The sequence below is a fragment of the Hyla sarda genome, chromosome 8, assembly GCF_029499605.1.
Source record: "Hyla sarda isolate aHylSar1 chromosome 8, aHylSar1.hap1, whole genome shotgun sequence".
NCBI lineage: Eukaryota > Metazoa > Chordata > Amphibia > Anura > Hylidae > Hyla > Hyla sarda.
In genome coordinates this window covers 6,346,903-6,366,061 of record NC_079196.1, presented here as the reverse complement: position 1 = coordinate 6,366,061, position 19,159 = coordinate 6,346,903, and the positions used below count along the sequence as shown (strand labels likewise).

Sequence of the window (19,159 nt, the reverse complement as noted above, 5' to 3'; positions counted from 1 at the left end):
GGATTATTGAGTGTGGATCCATCTGGACTCTGACAGATACATTGTAACAAATTATCAGCAGTGGAGAGAGATGTGTATTGTTGTGATGTATTTAGCTGTAGTTTGGATAGAACAGTAACACAAAATATTAGTTCCATCCTCGCGTTCTGGGTTAATTCTCTATTTGCTGAAATACAAATTATATTAGAGAGTTGAAAAACTTTTTATTGCACAATGTTTAAGCTCTTTTTGGTAAAAATCAGTAAAGTCTTTGGAAATAAAGTAAAATCCACATGTAAGACTTTGACACACTCAGCTCTGCTATACCTTTATATAGTCATATATTACCCCACACTACACTTCACACTATAGCAGAGTGTTCCCCCTGTACTCCGGGGTAGAGATGGGGGTCTCATCATTTATATGGCAGATAGAGGCTTCTTGTCCTCTGCAGGTGATGTCTCCGGGTTCCCAGGACAAAATGAAAAGCAGATGAGTCTGTTGTGGATCTGCTGTCTGCAGTGAATGTGCGGAGTGTGCAGAGTGTGTGGTGTGTGCAGTGTGTGCGGAGTGTGCAGTGTGTGCGGAGTGTGCGGAGTGTGCAGTGTGTGCGGAGTGTGCGGAGTGTGCAGAGTGTGTGGTGTGTGCAGTGTGTGCGGAGTGTGCAGTGTGTGCGGAGTGTGCGGAGTGTGCAGTGTGTGCGGAGTGTGCGGTGTGTGCGGAGTGTGCGGTGTGTGCGAAGTGTGCGGTGTGTGCGTAGTGTGCGGTGTGTGCGGAGTGTGCAGTGTGTGCGGAGTGTGCAGTGTGTGCGGAGTGTGCAGTGTGTGCGGAGTGTGCAGTGTGTGCGGAGTGTGCAGTGTGTGCGGAGTGTGCGGAGTGTGCGGAGTGTGCGGAGTGTGCAGTGTGTGCGAAGTGTGCGGTGTGTGCGGAGTGTGCAGTGTGTGCGGAGTGTGCAGTGTGTGCGGTGTGTGCGGAGTGTGCGGAGTGTGCAGTGTGTGCGGAGTGTGCGGTGTGTGCGGAGTGTGCGGAGTGTGCGGGGTGTGCGGAGTGTGCGGAGTGTGCGGAGTGTGCAGTGTGTGCGGAGTGTGCGGGGTGTGCGGAGTGTGCGGAGTGTGCAGTGTGTGCGGAGTGTGCGGAGTGTGCGGAGTGTGCGGGGTGTGCGGAGTGTGCGGGGTGTGCGGGGTGTGCGGAGTGTGCGGAGTGTGCGGAGTGTGCGGGGTGTGCGGAGTGTGCGGAGTGTGCGGGGTGTGCGGGGTGTGCGGAGTGTGCGGAGTGTGCGGAGTGTGCGGGGTGTGCGGAGTGTGCGGGGTGTGCGGGGTGTGCGGGGTGTGCAGTGTGTGCGGAGTGTGCGGGGTGTGCGGAGTGTGCGGGGTGTGCGGGGTGTGCGGGGTGTGCGGAGTGTGCGGAGTGTGCGGAGTGTGCGGAGTGTGCGGGGTGTGCGGAGTGTGCGGAGTGTGCGGAGTGTGCGGGGTGTGCGGAGTGTGCGGAGTGTGCGGAGTGTGCGGGGTGTGCGGAGTGTGCGGGGTGTGCGGGGTGTGCGGGGTGTGCAGTGTGTGCGGAGTGTGCGGAGTGTGCGGGGTGTGCGGAGTGTGCGGAGTATGCGGAGTGTGCGGGGTGTGCGGAGTGTGCGGAGTGTGCGGAGTGTGCGGGGTGTGCGGAGTGTGCGGAGTGTGCGGAGTGTGCGGGGTGTGCGGAGTGTGCGGGGTGTGCGGGGTGTGCGGGGTGTGCAGTGTGTGCGGAGTGTGCGGAGTGTGCGGGGTGTGCGGAGTGTGCGGAGTATGCGGAGTGTGCGGGGTGTGCGGGGTGTGCGGAGTGTGCGGAGTGTGCGGAGTGTGCGGGGTGTGCGGAGTGTGCGGAGTGTGCGGAGTGTGCATTATATACATCCTCCACTAGTGTATGTGATATATTATATACATCCCCACTGCTATATGTAGAAAGAACTATGGTCTGCAGTAGTGTTGAGCGGCATAGATCATATTCGAATTCGCGAATATTCGCGAATATATGGACGAATATTCGTCATATATTCGCGAATATTCGCATATTCGTAATAATCTCGTTTTATTTTCGCGTATGCGAAAATAACATATGCGAAAATTAGCGTACACAAAATTAGCATAAGCAAAAATTTGCACACCAGTCTCACACAGTAGTATTAGAGCCTTCTTTACACCACACAAGCTGGAAGCAGAGAGGGGTGATCACTGTGATGTGTACTGTGAAAAAAAAAAAAAAATATTCGTAATTACGAATATATAGCGCTATATTCGCGAATATTCGCAAATTTGCGAATATGCAATATTCGCGAATAAAATTCGTATTGCGAATATTCACGAGCAACACTAGGTCTGCAGTGCAGCAGAAAATACCGGTGCATTCGGGTGCTATCCACACAGATGTTGGTTGATACAGATCAAATCCAGAGTAGGAAATGATATAAGCAAATGGACCCTCCTCATGTAATCTCCTCTACTGGGGTGACATAATGCCAGTACTTTCTTTCTTTTTTTTTTTTGAGTAGTTATATTCTTGTAAATAGGAGCAGTATTATAGTAGTTCTATTCTTGTATACAGGGGCAGTGTTATAGTAGTTATATTCTAGTGTATAGGAGGCGGTATTATAGTAGTTATATTCTTGTATATAGGGGGCAGTATTATAGTAGTTATATCCTTGTATATAGGAGCAGTATTATAGTAGTTCTATTCTTGTATATAGGAGCAGTATTATAGTAGTTATATTCTTGTATATAGGAGCAGTATTATAGTAGTTATATTCTTGTAAATAGGAGCAGTATTATAGTAGTTATATTCTTGTAAATAGGAGCAGTATTATAGTAGTTATATTCTTGTATATAGGAGCAGTATTATAGTAGTTATATTCTTGTATATAGGAGCAGTATTATAGTAGTTATATTCTTGTATATAGGGGGCAGTATTATAGTAGTTATATTCTTGTATATAGGAGCAGTATTATAGTAGTTATATTCTTGTATATAGGAGCAGCATTATAGTAGTTATATTCTTGTATATAGGAGCAGTATTATAGTAGTTATATTCTTGTATATAGGAGCAGTATTATAGTAGTTATATTCTTGCATATAGGAGGCAGTATTATAGTAGTTATATTCTTGTATATAGGAGCAGTATTATAGTAGTTATATTCTTGTATATAGGGGCAGTATTATAGTAGATATATTCTTTTATATGGGAGCAGTATTATAGTAGTTATATTCTTGTATATAGGAGGCAGTATTATCATAGTGATATTTTTGTACATAGAGGGCAGTATTATAATTCATATAGAATGAATATGGTGATGTCTTTGGTGATCCTTTTTAGTACATTTATGGATATTTCATATATCTGATTTATTCAGAACTATTGAGTTTTGATCACGTTCTGCAGACAAGTTCAGTAAAATGAATCATTACTTTTTGGTGAATGTAAATACAATGATATACATTTTTTGTCATTCTCTAGTGTCACACTTGTCTCTGTCTTCTCCTCTTATTGGTTTGGTGACAACGTGTTTGTCCTTTCCTCCCTCTGCAGATAATTGTGATGATCCGCTGGTGTCTCCACTTCCGCAGACGGCACTTGACAGCTCCTCAGACTCGCTCCTCAGCAATGCAAAGCTCAACAGTCAAGAAGGTGAGATCATTGAGGTGTCAGTCACCGGCCGAGATGGCTTTGATTAATATTGTTTAATGAGGAATTTTGCCTCCAAAATCTGCTCCAGTACAGGACAATGTGTAATGTAATAGAATCTTGTTTCAAAATAAATAATTTGTTCAATATAATGTGGAAAATGTTTGCCCTTTTGGGCTTTTGATGGTTTTTCCCAAGGGAAAAAAAAATCTGTTCATGTTAAAGAAAACTATTTATTTTAAATCAACTGGTGCCAGAAAGTTATACAGATTTGTAAATTACTTCTATAAAAAAAATCTTAATCCTTCCAGTACTTATCGACTGCTTTATGATTTACAGGAAGTTATTTTCTTTTTTAATTTATTTTCTGTCTGACCACAGTTCCCTCTGCTGCCACCTCTGTCCATGCCAGGAACTGCCCAAAGAAGGAGAGGTTTTCTATGGGGATTTGCTCCTGGTCTGGACAGTTCCTGACATGTGCAGAGGTGTCAGCAGAGAGCACTGTGGTCAGACAGAAAATAAATAAAAAAAGAAAATAACTTTGTCGGAAGTATACAGCAGCTGATAAGTACTGGAAGGATTAAGATTTTTTAATAGAAGTAATTTACAAATCTGTTTAACTTTCTGGCACCAGTTGACTTAAAATCCATTATTTTCAACCGGAGTTCCCCATAAATCCAGCCTTGTCTATATTTGCCATGAATAACCATGTGACTGTAACCTCCTCTCTGGGGTTTTATGACCCACCTGGTCCGGAGATTGATGAGGTTCTGACCATTGACCAATAGAGACATAGATTGGCTTCATAATGGTCATATCAGTGATGGCAAGACAACCATTTGTACAACATATTTGAGGTGCAAGAGTCACATGCACTCAAAAACATTTACCGGCTATGGGGATTCCCAGCCCTAGAGTTCTTCATCGTGGTGGGATCGGTGGACGTATATTTGAAGTTGCAGGATCGGGAGGGATCGTTTATGTGACTTTCCATCTTGATAGAATGAGAAGCTTAGCAGCCAGTATTAACCAGTTTTTAGCAGGTCACATGTCACAAGGTGATAACTTTGACAGTTCTATTATATCTGTATTGTTTCCCAGAAAGGATCTATTTTGCATAATATTAACCTCTTGAGGACCAAGCCCATTTTTGTCATTAAAGGGGTAGTCCCCCAAAAAACATCTTATCCCCTATCCAAAGGATAGGCGTGGCACCCCAGTCATCTGTGCATGGAGCAAACTCTGCTCCATGCCGGATGACTGGCAACTACAGCCGTCATGCCCCTCCCATAGACATGAATGAAGGGGATGTGGCGTGATGTCACAAACGCGGAAGCTCTGAACTTCCGTGTTCCGGATGCCACCGCTGCCCCAGCGGCGGGACCCCACAATCAGAAATCTTATCCCCCTATCCTTTGGATGGGGGATAACATGTTTATTGGCGGAGTACCCCTTTAAAGGGATACTCTGCCCCTAGACATCTTATCCCCGATTGAAAGGATAGGGCATAAGATGTCTGATCGCGGGAGTTCCGTCGCTGGGGACCTCCATGATCTCCCTGCTGCAACCTGTGTTCGTTTAGAGCGTCGGGTGCAGTGCCAGAGGTTCGCGATGTCATGGCCACACCCTTCTCCTGACGTCACGGACACCCCCCTCAATGCATGTCTATGGGAGGGGGTGTGAGGAATGCCCCCTCCCATAGATTTACATTGAGGGAGTGTGGCCGTGACGTCATGAGCAGGACGTGACCATGGCGTCACAAGCCTCCGCCCCTCCGAAGTTCACTCCGGGCACCAAATGTCTGGGGTGCCGCAGCCAAGATCACGGGGGTCCAGCCTCTGGGGCATAAGATGTCCAGGAGCAGAGTACCCCTTTAAGACTGTCCCATTTTCATTTTTGTGCTTTAGTTTTTTCCTCCTTCCCTTCTAAAATCATAACGCTTTCGATTTCGCACCTACAGACCCATATAAGGGGTTGTTTTTTTGCATCACCAATTGTACTTTGTAATGACCATTAATCATTTCATAACAAAATCTACGGTGAAACCCAAAAAAATGTAATTTTACTACTTTAAAAAAAATTATAACTACACACATCAAAATTTGTTTGCTAAGGAGGCAGGTAAGGGCCCTCCCGCTGTCCACTCAGCTGATTGGGACCTGCGATTTGGATGCAGAAGTTCCGATCAGCTGCCCTGATTGTAAATCCCGCATTTTAGATGCCGCAATTAACTTTGATTGTGATGTCTAATAGTGTTGAGCACGAATATTCGTAATGCAAATTTTTATCGCAAATATTGGCACATCTCGATTTTGCAAATATTTAGAATATAGTGCTATATATTCGTAATGACGAATTTTCGCTTTTTTTTCACATGCAAATTTTTATGCGATTTTTCCATGCAAATTTTCGTTTTTTTGTTTTTGTTTTTTTCATATGCAAATTTTTATGCACATTTTTCATGCATATTTTCGCATGGAAAAATTATTGAATGAACATAGCAAATATGCAAATTTCGGGAACATAGGACGAATAATCGTCAATATATTAATCATCAATAAATGATCAATGATCATCAATAAGTGAATTTGAATATGGCCCTTGCTGCTTATCACTAATATCTAAAGGGTTAATGCCGGGAAACAGCTCGATCAGCAATGTCCGGCATTAATCCTGGGTCCTGACTGCTGATAGCAACTGGGACCCACCGGATATGAAGAATGTTCAGCTCGCGAACATGCTTTAAACCCCGGTGACGGGACCAGGTCGTACAAGTACGCTGTTGGTCCTTAAAGGACATCTGTATTGCATGAATTTTACACATTCCTGTGCCCGGGCTGCAAAAATAAACAAAATAAACTTTAACTCACCTTCCTATGTCCCCCCGTTGCTCCGGTACCGGCCTCATGGTCCTCTGCTGCTTTCCTCTTGCTGCTTCCTGGGGACGGTAGCGTCACAGAGCCATCAGCGTATCACCGGCCGCAGCGATGTCCCGCCTCGGCCGGTGATAGGCTGAGCGTACTGTCATGTAAGGAGCCGGCCAGAGCAGATACAGTAGAATCTCCCAATAGCGGATACTCAAAGGGAATAAAAAAGTATCCACTAATGAGAGATGTCCCCTATTGAGAGATGTCCCCTTTTGAGAGATGTCCCCAATTGAGAGATGTCCCCTATTGAGAGATGTCCCCTATTGAGAGAAAAGGCTCAAAAATCTTTCTAAATGACTAAATACTGTCCTGTAAAAAGGAATATTACAGTAGAGTCTCTGAGTGCTGTTTAATCTTCCCTTATCCCTCCCTGTATCAATTCATCCCCTTTTTTGTTTACCCCCTGCCACCTTATTCCCCCTGTGCCTTGTGACAAATTATCCCTTCCCTTGATCCCCCTGTGCCACATCATTCCCCCTTTATTACCCTCCGTGTAAATTCATCACCCCTTTTTATGAAGTGGCACAGGGGGGTGGTAAAGAGGGGATGATGAATTTGCACTGAGGGTAATAAAGGGAAATAATGAAATAGCACAATGGGGGATCAAGAGGAAATGATGTGGCACAGGGGGTAATAAAGTGGCACAGGGGGGGGGGTCAGAGAAGGAGGGGAGAATGATGCGGACGGCGGATGTACAGAAGCAGGAGATCACTGTTTGAACAGCAGTTGTTACGCCGAGCGCTCCGGGTCCCCGCTCCTCCCCGGAGCGCTCGCTACACTCTCGTTACTGCAGCGCCCCGGTCAGATCCGCTGACCGGGTGCGCTGCGATACCACCTCCAGCCGGGATGCGATTCGCGATGCGGGTGGCGCCCGCTCGCGATGCGCACCCCGGCTCCCGTACCTGACTCGCTCTCCGTCGGTCCTGTCCCGGCGCGCGCGGCCCCGCTCCCTAGGGCGCGCGCGCGCCGGGTCTCTGCGATTTAAAGGGCCACTGCGCCGCTGATTGGCGCAGTGGTTCTAATTAGTGTGTTCACCTGTGCACTCCCTATGTATACCTCACTTCCCCTGCACTCCCTCGCCGGATCTTGTTGCCATTGTGCCAGTGAAAGCGTTCCCTTGTGTGTTCTTAGCCTGTGTTCCGACCTCCTGCCGTTGCCCCTGACTACGATCCTTGCTGCCTGCCCCGACCTTCTGCTACGTCCGACCTTGCTTCTGTCTACTCCCTTGTACCGCGCCTATCTTCAGCAGTCAGAGAGGTTGAGCCGTTGCTAGTGGATACGACCTGGTCACTACCGCCGCAGCAAGACCATCCCGCTTTGCGGCGGGCTCTGGTGAATACCAGTAGTGACTTAGAACTGGTCCACTAGCACGGTCCACGCCAATCCCTCTCTGGCACAGAGGATCCACCTCCTGCCAGCCGGCATCGTGACAGTAGATCCGGCCATGGATCCCGCTGAAGTACCTCTGCCAGATGTCGCTGACCTCACCACGGTGGTCGCCCAGCACTCACAACAGATAGCGCAACAAGGCCACGAGCTGTCTCAACTGACCGTGATGCTACAGCAGCTACTACCACAGCTTCAGCAATCATCTCCTCCGCCAGCTCCTGCACCTCCTCTGCAGCGAGTGGCCGCTTCAGGCCTACGACTATCCTTGCCGGATAAATTTGATGGGGACTCTAAGTTTTGCCGTGGCTTTCTTTCCCAATGTTCCCTGCACTTGGAGATGATGTCGGACCAGTTTCCTACTGAAAGGTCTAAGGTGGCTTTCGTAGTCAGCCTTCTGTCTGGAAAAGCTCTGTCATGGGCCACACCGCTCTGGGACCGCAATGACCCCGTCACTGCCTCTGTACACTCCTTCTTCTCGGAAATTCGTAGTGTCTTTGAGGAACCTGCCCGAGCCTCTTCTGCTGAGACTGCCCTGCTGAACCTGGTCCAGGGTAATTCTTCCGTTGGCGAGTACGCCATACAATTCCGTACTCTTGCTTCTGAACTATCCTGGAATAATGAGGCCCTCTGCGCGACCTTTAAAAAAGGCCTATCCAGCAACATTAAAGATGTTCTGGCCGCACGAGAAATTCCTGCTAATCTACATGAAATCATTCATCTTGCCACTCGCATTGACATGCGTTTTTCCGAAAGGCGTCAGGAGCTCCGCCAGGATATGGACTTTGTTCGCACGAGGCATTTTTTCTCCCCGGCTCCTCTCTCCTCTGGTCCTCTGCAATCCGTTCCTGTGCCTTCCGCCGTGGAGGCTATGCAAGTTGACCGGTCTCGCCTGACACCTCAAGAGAGGACACGACGCCGCATGGAGAATCTCTGCCTGTACTGTGCCGGTACCGAACACTTCCTGAAGGATTGTCCTATCCGTCCTCCCCACCTGGAAAGACGCACGCAGACTCCGCACAAAAGTGAGACAGTCCTTGATGTCAACTCTGCTTCTCCACGTCTTACTGTGCCTGTGCGGATATCTGCATCTACCTTCTCCTTCCCTACTATGGCCTTCTTGGATTCCGGATCTGCAGGAAACTTTATTTTGGCCTCTCTCATCAACAGGTTCAACATCCCGGTAACCAGTCTCGCCAGGCCCCTCTACATCAATTGTGTTAACAATGGAAGATTAGACTGTACCATACGTTACCGCACGGAGCCCCTTCTAATGTGCATCGGACCTCATCAAGAAAAAATTGAGTTCTTGGTCCTCCCCAATTGCACTTCCGAAATTCTCCTTGGACTACCGTGGCTCCAACGCCATTCCCCAACCCTGGATTGGTCCACGGGGGAGATCAAGAGCTGGGGTATCTCTTGTTTCAAGGACTGCCTTAAACCGGTTCCCAGTACTCCCTGCCGTGACCCTGTGGTTCCCCCTGTAACCGGTCTCCCTAAGGCCTATATGGACTTTGCTGATGTGTTTTGCAAAAAACAAGCTGAGTTTCTACCCCCTCACAGGCCTTGTGACTGTCCTATTGACCTCCTCCCGGGCACTACTCCACCCCGGGGCAGAATTTATCCTCTGTCCGCCCCAGAGACTCTTGCTATGTCTGAGTACATCCAGGAAAATTTAAAAAAGGGGTTTATCCGCAAATCCTCCTCTCCTGCCGGAGCTGGATTTTTCTTTGTGTCCAATAAAGATGGCTCCCTACGTCCTTGCATTGACTACCGAGGTCTTAATAAAATCACGGTAAAGAACCGCTACCCTCTACCTCTTATCTCTGAACTCTTTGATCGCCTCCAAGGTGCCCACATCTTTACCAAACTGGACTTAAGAGGTGCTTATAATCTCATCCGCATCAGGGAGGGGGATGAATGGAAAACGGCATTTAACACTAGAGATGGGCACTTTGAGTATCTGGTCATGCCCTTTGGCCTGTGCAACGCCCCTGCCGTCTTCCAAGACTTTGTTAATGAAATTTTTTGTGATCTCTTATATTCCTGTGTTGTTGTGTATCTGGACGATATTCTGATTTTTTCTGCCAACCTAGAAGAACACCGCCAGCATGTCCGCATGGTTCTTCAGAGACTTCGTGACAATCAACTTTATGCCAAAATGGAGAAATGTCTGTTTGAATGTCAATCTCTTCCTTTCCTAGGATACTTGGTCTCTGGCCAGGGACTACAAATGGATCCAGACAAACTCTCTGCCGTCTTCGATTGGCCACGCCCCTCCGGACTCCGTGCTATCCAACGTTTTTTGGGGTTCGCCAATTATTACAGACAATTTATTCCACATTTTTCCACCATTGTGGCTCCTATCGTGGCTTTAACCAAGAAGAATGCCAATCCTAAGTCCTGGTCTCCTCAAGCGGAAGACGCCTTTAAACGGCTCAAGTCGGCCTTTTCTTCTGCTCCCGTGCTCTCCAGACCTGACCCATCTAAACCCTTCCTATTGGAGGTTGATGCCTCCTCAGTAGGAGCTGGAGCGGTTCTTCTACAAAAAAATTCTTCCGGGCATGCTGTTACCTGTGATTTTTTTTCTAGGACCTTCTCTCCGGCGGAGAGGAACTACTCCATCGGGGATCGAGAGCTACTGGCCATTAAATTAGCACTTGAGGAATGGAGGCATCTGCTGGAGGGATCTAAATTTCCAGTTATTATTTACACCGATCACAAGAATCTCTCCTATCTCCAGTCTGCCCAACGGCTGAATCCTCGCCAGGCCAGGTGGTCTCTGTTCTTTGCCCGGTTTAATTTTGAAATTCACTTTCGCCCTGCCGATAAGAACATCAGGGCCGATGCTCTCTCTCGTTCCTCGGATGCCTCGGAAGTAGAGCTCTCTCCGCAACACATCATTCCTCCTGACTGCCTGATCTCCACTTCTCCAGCCTCCATCAGGCAAACTCCTCCAGGGAAGACCTTCGTCTCTCCACGCCAACGCCTCGGAATCCTCAAATGGGGTCACTCCTCCCATCTCGCAGGCCATGCGGGCATCAAGAAATCCGTGCAACTCATCTCTCGTCTCTATTGGTGGCCGACTCTGGAGACGGATGTTGTTGATTTTGTGCGAGCCTGCACTGTCTGTGCCCGGGACAAGACTCCTCGCCAGAAGCCTGCTGGTCTCCTTCACCCTCTTCCCCCCCTCCCTACTCCCTTGCCCTCTGGTTTGCCCGCTGTGGATGAAATAACTCGTGATCTTTCCACCATATGGAAAGAGACCCAAAATTCTCTCTTACAGGCTTCATCACGCATGAAGAAGTTTGCTGATAAGAAAAGAAGAGCTCCCCCCATTTTTTCTCCCGGAGACAAGGTATGGCTCTCCGCTAAAAAGAGGGGGAGACCCAAGGGGGGGGGGGTACTGTTACGCCGAGCGCTCCGGGTCCCCGCTCCTCCCCGGAGCGCTCGCTACACTCTCGTTACTGCAGCGCCCCGGTCAGATCCGCTGACCGGGTGCGCTGCGATACCACCTCCAGCCGGGATGCGATTCGCGATGCGGGTGGCGCCCGCTCGCGATGCGCACCCCGGCTCCCGTACCTGACTCGCTCTCCGTCGGTCCTGTCCCGGCGCGCGCGGCCCCGCTCCCTAGGGCGCGCGCGCGCCGGGTCTCTGCGATTTAAAGGGCCACTGCGCCGCTGATTGGCGCAGTGGTTCTAATTAGTGTGTTCACCTGTGCACTCCCTATGTATACCTCACTTCCCCTGCACTCCCTCGCCGGATCTTGTTGCCCTTGTGCCTAGTGAAAGCGTTCCCTTGTGTGTTCTTAGCCTGTGTTCCGACCTCCTGCCGTTGCCCCTGACTACGATCCTTGCTGCCTGCCCCGACCTTCTGCTACGTCCGACCTTGCTTCTGTCTACTCCCTTGTACCGCGCCTATCATCAGCAGTCAGAGAGGTTGAGCCGTTGCTAGTGGATACGACCTGGTCACTACCGCCGCAGCAAGACCATCCCGCTTTGCGGCGGGCTCTGGTGAATACCAGTAGTGACTTAGAACCGGTCCACTAGCACGGTCCACGCCAATCCCTCTCTGGCACAGAGGATCCACCTCCTGCCAGCCGGCATCGTGACAGCAGTTTTCTGCTTCTGTGTTGGGGCTTCTGCAGGGGGGTGCAGCAGGGGCCTGGGCCCTCTAGGATCCTGGCCCCCTTACTGGGGTATTGGCAGTACCCCTGATGGTGACCCTGTGTACAAGGTAGGGTCAGCACATAAGCCTGGTTGTCTCCTATTGGGAGTGTTTTGTCTCCTATTGGGAGTGTTTTATCCTCTATTGGGAGCGTTTTGTCCCCTATTGGGAGTTTTTTGTCCCCTCTATTGAGAGTGTTTTGTCCCCTATTAGGAGTGTTTTGTCCCCTATTGGGAGTGTTTTGTCCTCTATTGGGAGTGTTTTTGTCCTCTATTGGGAGTGTTTTGTCCCCTATTGGGAGTTTTTTTGTCTCCTATTGGGTGTGTTTTGTCCCCTATTGGGAGTGTATTGTCCCCCTATTGGGAGTGTTTTGTCTCCTATTGGGAGTGTTTTGTCCCCTATTGGGAATGTTTTGTCATCTATTAGGAGTGTTTTGTCTCCTATTGGGAGTGTTTTGTCCTTTATTGGGAGTGTTTTGTCCTCTATTGGGAGTGTATTGACCCCCATTGGGAGTGTTTTGTCCTCCAATGGGGGGTTTAGTCCCCTATATGGAGTGTTTTGGCCCCTATAATGAGTGTTTTGTCCTCTAATGGGGGGTTTAGACCCCTATATGGAGTGTTTGTCCTCTATTGGGAGTGTTTTGTCCTCTATTGGGAGTGTTTTGTCCCCTATTGGGAGTGTTTTGTCCCCTCTATTGGGAGTGTTTTTTCTCCTATTGGGAGTGTTTTGTCTCATATTGGGAGTGTTTTTTCTCCTATTGGGAGTGTTTTTTTCCCTATTGGGAGTGTTTTTTTCTCCTATTGGGAGTGTTTTTGTCAGGGACCGACCAGGGGGCTGGGAGAGTGAGCCCTAAATTGACCCTAAAACGACTCTTCCTGCTTACTTGCCCATCCACCCTAAATGGTGGAATTACAACTGGGCACCGGTCCCACCCTGAACTAAAGTGCAGTGGGCTTAAAAACACATACTATTATATAGTCGGTCACAAATCATAAACATAACAGGAACATAGAACTCTAAAGTGAAAAAGTTCAGATGGCACAGATCAGAAAGTTAGTACAGAGGACACTATATCAGCAGTCATGAACAGAGGACTCAGAGGTCATGAACAGAGGACACTATAGATCAGCGGTCATGAACAGAGGACATTCCAAAGATCTGAATAGGAACTAATAAACATATAGAGTACAAAACACCAGAAAGGAAAATGGATGAGTCTGAATATACTCCAGAAACAAAACAGGAATAAGCTGAATCCCCTAGAAAAACCTCCAGTAGACACAGGAATAACAATACCCTCTGAGTCCCCACAGACAGGTACTGGATCTATCGCTAAACAGGAATATTTGCAATCCCACATAAAACCTGCAGTAGACACGGAGTCCCCATGGACAGGTAACAGGGATGCCAAGATACGAAGGACATATTTATAGAACATTGTTCACACTGAACACAAGACAGGAATAATTGAAATCCATTCAGAACATCTCCAGTAGACGCAGGAATAACAATATCCTCTGAGTCCCCATGGACAGGTAACAAGGATGCCTAAATACACAGGATATAATATAGAACATTGTTCACACTAAACACAAGACAGGAACAGCAATCCCTCCGAACACCTCCAGTAGACACGGAGTCCCCATGGAGCGGTAACAGGGATCTAATAAAGGACACTGTTCACACTGAACACACAAACTGGACACTCCACTCCACTGAAGAAGTAGCCATTATAATAAATCCAAAAAGACTACTGGCCAGCGGCACACTCACCAGTGTGAACAGGATGCTGGCCCAGTAGGAAAACAGCAACAAAAAACACAGACCTTCATAACAACGGATAAAAGAGAAAACACAGTGTGAACAGACACATAGCAGAAAGGATATACAAATCCTAAAACCGACTAAACAAACACAGCTTAAAATCTACTATAAGCATGCCACCTAACCATGGCTAAAACCAGAAAATACAAAGTACATGCTAAGACAGAGATAGTAGATTAAAAGCTCAAATAAAGAGTGTTTCACCAAGATGTTAGTGTTAAGCCGAGCGCTCCGGGTCCCCGCTCCTCCCCGGAGTGCTTGCAGCATCCTCGCAATTGCAGCGCCCCGGTCAGACCTGCTGACCGGGTGCGCTGCAATATCTCTCTCAGCCGGGATGCGATTCGCGATGCGGGAGGCGCCCGCTCGCGATGCGCATCCCGGCTCCCGTACCTGACTTGTTCCCCGTCTGTCTTGTCCCGGCGCGTGCGGCCCCGCTCCTTAGGACGCGCGCGCGCCGGGTCTCTGCAATTTAAAGGGCCACTGCGCCACTGATTGGCGAAGCAGGCTTAATCAGTGTGTTCACCTGTGCACTCCCTACTTATACCTCACTTCCCCTGCACTCCCTCGCCGGATCTTGTTGCCATCGTGCCAGTGAAAGCGTTTCCCAGTGTGTTCCTAGCCTGTGTTCCAGACCTCCTGCCGTTGCCCCTGACTACGATCCTTGCTGCCTGCCCTGACCTTCTGCTACGACCGACCTTGCTCTTGTCTACTCCCTTGTACCGCGCCTATCTTCAGCAGTCAGAGAGGTTGAGCCGTTGCTGGTGGATACGACCTGGTTGCTACCGCCGCTGCAAGACCATCCCGCTTTGCGGCGGGCTCTGGTGAATACCAGTAGCAACTTAGAACCGGTCCACCAACACGGTCCACGCCAATCCCTCTCTGGCACAGAGGATCCACCTCCAGCCAGCCGAATCGTGACAGTAGATCCGGCCATGGATCCCGCTGAAGTCCCGCTGACAGTTGTCGCCGACCTCACCACGGTGGTCGCCCAGCAGTCGTAACAGATAGCGCAACAAGGCCACCAGCTGTCTCAACTGACCGTGATGCTACAGCAGCTATTACCACAGCTCCAGCAACAATCTCCTCCGCCAGCTCCTGCACCTCCTCCGCAGCGAGTGGCCGCTTCCGGCCTACGATTATCCTTGCCGGATAAATTTGATGGGGACTTTAAGTTTTGCCGTGGCTTTCTTTCGCAATGTTCCCTGCACTTGGAGATGATGTCGGACCAGTTTCCTACTGAAAGGTCTAAGGTGGCTTTCGTAGTCAGCCTTCTGTCTGGGAAAGCTCTGTCATGGGCCACACCGCTCTGGGACCGCAATGACCCTGTCACTGCCTCTGTACACTCCTTCTTCACGGAGATCCGAAGTGTCTTTGAGGAACCTGCCCGAGCCTCTTCTGCTGAAACTGCCCTGCTGAACCTGGTCCAGGGTAATTCTTCTGTTGGCGAGTACGCCATCCAATTCCGTACTCTTGCCTCCGAATTATCCTGGAATAATGAGGCCCTCTGCACGACCTTTAAAAAAGGCCTATCCAGCAACATTAAAGATGTGCTGGCCGCACGAGAAATTCCTGCTAACCTGCATGAACTTATTCATCTTGCCACCCGCATTGACATGCGTTTTTCCGAAAGGCGTCAGGAGCTCCGCCAGGATATGGACTTTGTTCGCACGAGGCGGTTTCTCTCCCCGGCTCCTCTCTCCTCTGGTCCTCTGCAATCCGTTCCTGTGCCTCCCGCCGTGGAGGCTATGCAAGTTGACCGGTCTCGCTTGACACCTCAAGAGAGGAAACAACGCCGCATGGAGAATCTGTGCCTGTACTGTGCCGGTACCGAACACTTCTTGAAGGATTGTCCTATCCGTCCTCCCCGCCTGGAAAGACGTACGCAGACTCCGCACAAAGGCGAGACAGTTCTTGATGTCTACTCTGCTTCTCCACGCCTTACTGTGCCTGTGCGGATATCTTCCTCTACCTTCTCCTTCTCTGCTATGGCCTTCTTGGATTCCGGATCTGCAGGAAATTTTATTTTGACCTCTCTCATCAACAGGTTCAACATCCCGGTGACCAGTCTCGCCAAACCCCTCTACATCAATTCTGTTAACAATGAAAGATTGGACTGCACCGTGCGTTACCGCACGGAACCTCTCCTAATGTGCATCGGACCTCATCACGAAAAAATTGAATTTTTGGTCCTCTCCAACTGCACTTCTGAAATTCTTCTTGGATTACCGTGGCTTCAACGCCATTCCCCAACCCTTGATTGGTCCACAGGAGAAATCAAGAACTGGGGTACTTCTTGTCACAAGGACTGTCTTCAACCGGTTCCCAGTACTCCCTGCCGTGACCCTGTGGTTCCCCCTGTATCCGGTCTTCCTAAGGCTTATATGGACTATGCTGACGTTTTTTGCAAAAAGCAAGCTGAGACTTTACCTCCTCACAGGCCTTATGACTGTCCTATTGACCTCCTCCCGGGTACTACTCCACCCCGGGGCAGAATCTATCCTCTGTCTGCTCCAGAGACTCTTGCCATGTCAGAGTACATCCAGGAAAATTTAAAAAAGGGGTTTATCCGAAAGTCCTCCTCTCCTGCCGGAGCTGGATTTTTTTTTGTGTCCAAAAAAGATGGCTCCCTACGTCCTTGCCTTGATTACCGCGGACTTAATAAAATCACGGTAAAAAAACGCTACCCCTTACCTCTTATCTCGGAACTCTTTGATCGCCTACAAGGTGCCCACATCTTTACCAAACTGGACTTAAGAGGGGCTTATAATCTCATCCGCATCAGGGAGGGGGACGAATGGAAGACTGCATTTAACACCAGAGATGGACACTTTGAGTATCTGGTCATGCCCTTTGGCCTGTGCAACGCCCCTGCCGTCTTCCAAGACTTTGTTAATGACATTTTTCGTGATCTCCTATATTCCTGTGTTGTGGTTTATCTGGACGATATTCTGATTTTTTCTGCCAACTTAGAAGAACACCGCCAGCATGTCCGCATGGTTCTTCAGAGACTTCGGGACAATCAACTTTATGCCAAAATGGAGAAATGTCTCTTTGAATGTCAATCTCTTCCTTTCCTAGGATACTTGGTCTCTGGCCAGGGACTACAAATGGACCCAGATAAACTCTCTGCCGTCTTAGATTGGCCACGCCCCTCCGGACTCCGTGCTATCCAACGTTTTTTGGGGTTCGCCAATTATTCCAGACAATTTATTCCACACTTTTCCACTATTGTGGCTCCTATCGTGGCTTTAACCAAGAAAAATGCCAATCCCAAGTCCTGGTCTCCCCAAGCGGAAGACGCATTTAAACATCTCAAGTCTGCCTTTTCTTCTGCTCCCGTGCTCTCCAGACCTGACCCATCTAAACCCTTCCTATTGGAGGTAGATGCCTCCTCAGTGGGAGCTGGAGCTGTCCTTCTACAAAACAATTCTTACGGGCATGCTGTTACTTGTGGTTTTTTTTCTAGGACCTTCTCTCCGGCGGAGAGAAACTACTCCATCGGGGATTGAGAACTACTGGCCATTAAATTGGCGCTTGAGGAATGGAGGCACCTGCTGGAGGGATCAAAATTTCCAGTTATCATATACACTGATCACAAGAATCTCTCCTATCTCCAGTCTGCCTAACGACTGAACCCTCGCCAGGCCAGGTGGTCGTTGTTCTTTGCCCGTTTTAACTTTGAAATTCATTTTCGCCCTGCCGACAAGAACATTAGGGCCGATGCCCTCTCTCGTTCTTCTGATGCCTCTGAAGTAGAGCTCTCTCCGCAACACATCATTCCTCCTGACTCTCTGATCTCCACTTCTCCAGTCTCCATCAGGCAAACTCCTCCAGGGAAGACCTTCGTTTCTCCACGCCAGCGTCTCGGGATTCTCAAATGGGGACACTCCTCCCACCTCGCAGGCCATGCGGACATCAAAAAATCCTTGCAACTCATCTCTCTTTTTTATTGGTGGCCGACTCTGGAGACGGATGTTGTTGATTTTGTACGGGCCTGTACTGTCTGTGCCCGGGATAAGACTCCTCACCAGAAGCCTGCTGGCCTCCTTCATCCTCTGCCTGTCCCCGAACAGCCTTGGTCACAGATTGGTATGGACTTTATTACAGACTTGCCCTCATCCCGTGGCAACACAGTTGTTTGGGTGGTCGTTGATCGATTTTCCAAGATGGCACATTTTATTCCTCTTCCTGGTCTTCCTTCAGCGCCTCAGTTGGCAAAGCAATTTTTTGTACACATTTTTCGCCTTCACGGTTTGCCCACGCATATCGTCTCGGATAGAGGTGTCCAATTCGTGTCTAAATTCTGGAGGGCCCTCTGTAAACAGCTCAAGATTAAATTAAACTTCTCTTTTTCTTATCATCCCCAATCCAATGGGCAAGTAGAAAGAATTAATCAGGTCCTGGGTGACTATTTACGGCATTTTATTTCCTCCCGCCAGGATGACTGGGCAGATCTTCTACCATGGGCCGAATTCTCATACAACTTCAGAGTCTCCGAATCTTCTGCTAAGTCCCCATTTTTCGTGGTGTACGGCCGTCACCCTCTTCCCCCCCTCCCTACTCCCTTGCCCTCTGGTTTGCCCGATGTGGATGAAGTGACTCGTGATCTTTCCACCATATGGAAAGAGACCCAAAATTCTCTTTTACAGGCTTCATCCCGGATGAAAAGATTTGCCGATAAGAAAAGAAGAACTCCCCCCATTTTTGCTCCCGGAGACAAGGTATGGCTCTCCGCTAAATATGTCCGCTTTCGTGTCCTCAGTTACACACTGGGACCACGCTATCATGGACCTTTCAAAGTCTTGTGCCAGATTAACCCTGTCTCTTACAAACTCCTTCTTCCTCCTTCTCTTCGTATTCCCAATGCCTTCCATGTCTCTCTCCTTAAACCACTCATCATTAACCGCTTCTCTCCCAAACTTGTTTCTCCCACTCCTGTTTCCGGTTCTTCTGACGTCTTCTCCGTGAAGGAGATTCTGGCCTCCAAGACGGTCAGAAGAAGAAAAAAAAATTTTGGGTGGATTTGGAAGGCTGTGGCCCAGAAGAGAGATCCTGGGAACCTGAGGACAACATCCTAGACAAAAGTCTTATCCTCAGGTTCTCAGGCTCCAAGAAGAGGGGGAGACCCAAGGGGGGGGGGGGGGTACTGTTACGCCGAGCGCTCCGGGTCCCCGCTCCTCCCCGGAGCGCTCGCAGCATCCTCGCAATTGCAGCGCCCCGGTCAGGCC

General features: G+C 49.1%; 1 protein-coding gene across 1 annotated transcript in view; it reads left to right on the top strand.

Moving 5' to 3' along the window:
* CNTNAP5 (contactin associated protein family member 5) overlaps positions 1–19,159 on the top strand; it is a gene marked incomplete in the record, with an annotated part of 569,649 nt that overhangs the window by 92,474 nt on the left and 458,016 nt on the right. Inside the window, 1 exon segment of the mRNA XM_056536567.1 lies at positions 3,532–3,630. Coding sequence (XP_056392542.1) covers positions 3,532–3,630 — 99 coding nt within the window.